Source organism: Capsicum annuum, chromosome 11, assembly GCF_002878395.1.
Source record: "Capsicum annuum cultivar UCD-10X-F1 chromosome 11, UCD10Xv1.1, whole genome shotgun sequence".
Lineage (NCBI taxonomy): Eukaryota > Viridiplantae > Streptophyta > Magnoliopsida > Solanales > Solanaceae > Capsicum > Capsicum annuum.
The window spans coordinates 225763320-225767362 of NC_061121.1; the positions used below are offsets into that span (position 1 = coordinate 225763320).

Genomic DNA, 4043 nt, shown 5'->3' on the forward strand with positions numbered 1-4043 from the left:
CAGTTTTCTGTTTACCCATATCTTGTTGGAACTTAAAAGTTTATTCCTCCCATTTAATCTTTATCTAATGTGTATTAGTTTAAGAATTTAAAGTTTATCTATGAAATTATATTAATTTAAAATTTAAAGAGCATCTAAAAAGTGATATTAATTTAAGAATTTAAAGAGCATCTAAAAAGCTCCACACTTTTTATATGCTTTTTTATTTATTTTTATTTATCATATTTAAATTTGAATTACAAAACAGTCATAACATAACTATTTCATCACACTATTTCTATTAATTAATAGTAAATTAGAAATAATTTATAAAATAAATAATTAATACTATTACGAATAAATTTGAAAAAAAGAGTTATTTGTTTGATAAAAGTAAACTAAAAAAATATTTTTAAGATCGTGCACAATAAAAAATCGCTTCTCTCCATCTGCAAAAACCCTCTAAAACCAGGTCCCGTACGCTACGAATTCCCTCTTCTTCCAGTTCCATCATCGTACTCTCCGACCTTGTTGTATAAAATCTTCGTTGGTGATCAATTTCCAATGGCACCCGTTGATCCACATTCCTTCGCTGATTCAGCTCACCCATTTACCACACATATTTCCCTCACTCTCTACTTTGATTTTCCATCTTCCACAATCTCCTCTGCTACTCTTCTCTCCCTTCCATCCCCTTACTCGGGACCCCTCACTCTTGACACTCGCTCACTCTCTGTCTCCTCTGTGCTCGACCCACTTTCCCTTTCCCAGCTACCTTTCTCACTCTCTCCTTCTCAACCAGACCCAATTCTTGGACAATCACTCACCATTTCCCTTTCTAACCAAACCCAAGTCTTGATTCTCTCCCAAACTAGCCCTTTAAGTTCCGCCCTTCAATGGCTTTCCCCTCCTCAAACTTTCAACAAAACTCACCCTTTTGTGTACACCCAATGTCAGTCTATTCACGCTCGTTCAATCTTTCCTTGTCAGGATACACCTGCTGCACGTGTCAAGTATTCTGCAAAGTTGAACATCCCGCGCCAGCTATCGGCTGTTATGGCCGCTAGACACGTGGAGAGGCGGTCCCCTCTTCTGTCTGAGGCGCAAGGGGTTTGTGAGGATTCAGTTTGGTGTGGGGATGATAGGATGGTGGAGGAGTTTGTGATGGAACAACCTATACCTCCATATTTATTTGCATTTGCAGTGGGGGAGTTGGGGTTCAGGGAGATGGGTCCCAGGACTAGGGTGTATGCTGAGGCTGTTCCTGAGGTCTTGGATGCTGCTGCTACGGAGTTTGCTGGTACTGAAGAGATGATTCAGGTTGGGGAGAGGCTTTTTGGACCTTATGATTGGGAAAGGTTCGATCTTTTGGTGTTGCCTCCGAGTTTCCCTTATGGCGGAATGGAGAACCCAAGGATGGTTTTCTTGACGCCAACTGTGATCAAGGGGGACGCCAGTGGAGCGCAGGTGGTAGCTCATGAGCTTGCTCACAGTTGGACTGGGAATTTGATCACTAACAAAAACAACGATCACTTTTGGTTGAATGAGGTATTATACCTTATTTTCTTGTTGTTCTTCATCTTTTTCATCTGTTTGGAGCTGAGGGTTTATCGGAAATAGTCTCTCTTCTATTTTAAGGAATACCCTTCCCATAAATCACTTGTGGGATTACACTGGGTGTGTTGTTGATGATGATATATTATACCTTATTCAGTTATATACTTGAGATAACACAATCATTTAGCATTCTTTTGTGATTATGGTCCTTAATCTTATGATCTGATTGACATTTATTATCATGTATAAACTTCTATTTCATGATTTATTTTATTTTTACTTTGTCTGGTAACTTAATGAAATCTCCTGGTTTGTACTTGGTGCTTTGTATTGTCTTACATATCTGTACACAACTAGGATGGTTGGTTAGTTTAAAGCATGCTGTTCTCTAGCTTGTGGTATCATATAAATTAGTTGCTAAATTTGGATCTGTAGGGCAGTGTGACTATCAGAAAAGATTAGAATAAGAAATTGTAGAAAAGATTTCCTCCCTGAAATGTGATCAGAAAATCCTGAACCACTGATCCAAGGACTGAGAGTAGGCGATTGAGAGACTCATGTTATAGTATTCCCTGTTTGAACAATAAAAGCTGTGTAGGAGGATGTCTTGAAATCCTGTCTAAATCCATGTGATTCACTCCCTGTATGGATGATTCGCCCCGTACTGCATTCCCAAAATCTTACTTACTCCTTAGAGGGTGGTTGGATTGACTTATTTTAAATGCTTTTGGCTTTTAAGAACTTTTTAATTTTTGGAGGTGTTTGACAAAGACACATAATGCTTTTAAGCACCTTACTTTAGGCTTATAAGTACAAAAAAAAAAAAGCCAAAAACCAAAAGTTGGTTGCTACCAACTTTGGCTTTTAACTTTTAGCTTATAAGTCACTTAAAAAAAGCTAATCTAAACACCCTATTAGTCTTCATCCCTTACTGCAGTGCCTAGAAACACATAATCCAGAAACCAGAACTCTTGTAGGTGGGATTTTTCAGTAAACTCAAGTACTCAACCTGTATTTTTCCATACACAGTGTCCCCTCCACTCTTTCCTCTCTCTGCATCACAAATATTATCCTAAAATCCATATTAGAATGAATCTCCGAAAAAACAAAATCCATATTGGATGTTGAAATGGAGAATGTTTAAGACTCGGGTTGAAGCTTCAGCCGGTCCACTGTTGATTTCTTTCAAGAGCCTCGGAATCAAAGAAGTGTTTGGTCTACTGATATTTGGTTATTCATTTATGTTAATATATGTGGTGGGTTCTATAGAGATGGTTCTGTTTGAGATATTGCTGGTGCTCCAGAAGAGATTGAAACCATGAAGGGTGGCTTCCAGAAAGCACTTCTAGTTTTGATGTTACAGTGGGAAGACGGAAGAACACTTGGATATAACCAAAACATGTTCCCAAGAATGGTGAATTTGAATCCAGGGAAAAGCATCTATGTTCTATTCAAGGATCAGTAACTGGAAGTTTGAAGGAACTTGAATTATTTAGAGAATCATTAAATGGGAAGCGCCAAAGAATTTGAGGATAAAGAAAAACGTTCTTTCATAGATCCATAGGGAATAATAGTATCCCCATAATCATCCCGGAGGCCATCAACACGTGTGCGCATAGGATCTATAGGTAATAATAGCATCCCCATAATCGTCCCGACTCGACGAAGCCAAAGAGCACTTCATCATCTTCCATTCGTTCCATCCCTTCCCTGTAATATTTGTTACCATCAAACTGTCCATAATGCTATAAGGGCCCCTCACTGTAGACTCAATAGCTATCTTTAGATCACGAGTAACAAAAATAAACATTTCATCTTATCCACCCTTAAGAGAGACATGAATAGATATGGAATCTTCTCCTTTAGTAGTTTTTCAGGTTTTAGTAGTTCTATCACCTTACAACCTATATATCTACAGTCATAACTAAACTAGTAGTAGCCATGTGTATAAGGCTAGCCATATCCTATCATAACACCTAACATTACAAAGTACTTGTGTATTTAGTAATAATGTGTGTGTGTATATATATATATATATATATATATTTTATATATATATACACACACACATACATATATATATATATTATTGTATTTTATTATATTATATATAGTGTTATAGTATGTTGTCTATCATATGCTATTTCTTATAGCTTTATGGTTATATACTTAATTATCTTGTTATATATTCAATTATATACAACAACATACCCGGTGTATTAACACATAGTGGGGTTTGGAGAGGGTAGAGTGTACACAGACCATACCATTACCTCAGGTAGAGAGGCTGTTTCCGATAGACCCCCGACTTAGGACCGATAGCAGTATAACAAACACAAAGCATAAATGTATATAAACTAGTACCATATGCAAAATAAACTAACACCGCTAGCCATATATTCAATTATATATTAGTAATTATTCCCAAGAAGGGGGTTCACTTGGTTACCTTCCGTAGTCCAGTGGTCAAGACTCAGATTGACTTCTTGCTCCTTAGGAAGGAGATA

At 37.2% G+C, this 4043-nt stretch overlaps 1 protein-coding gene across 1 annotated transcript in view; it reads left to right on the top strand.

Annotated features, from left to right (window-relative positions):
- The first annotated feature begins 365 nt into the window (after window positions 1-365).
- Window positions 366-4043, top strand: part of LOC107847521 (leucine aminopeptidase) — a 52546-nt gene continuing 48868 nt past the window's right edge. The window contains exon 1 of the mRNA XM_016691815.2: window positions 366-1527. Within this exon, the coding sequence (XP_016547301.1) occupies window positions 544-1527 (984 nt within the window). The 5' untranslated portion in view covers window positions 366-543. The remainder of the gene's footprint in view (window positions 1528-4043) is intronic.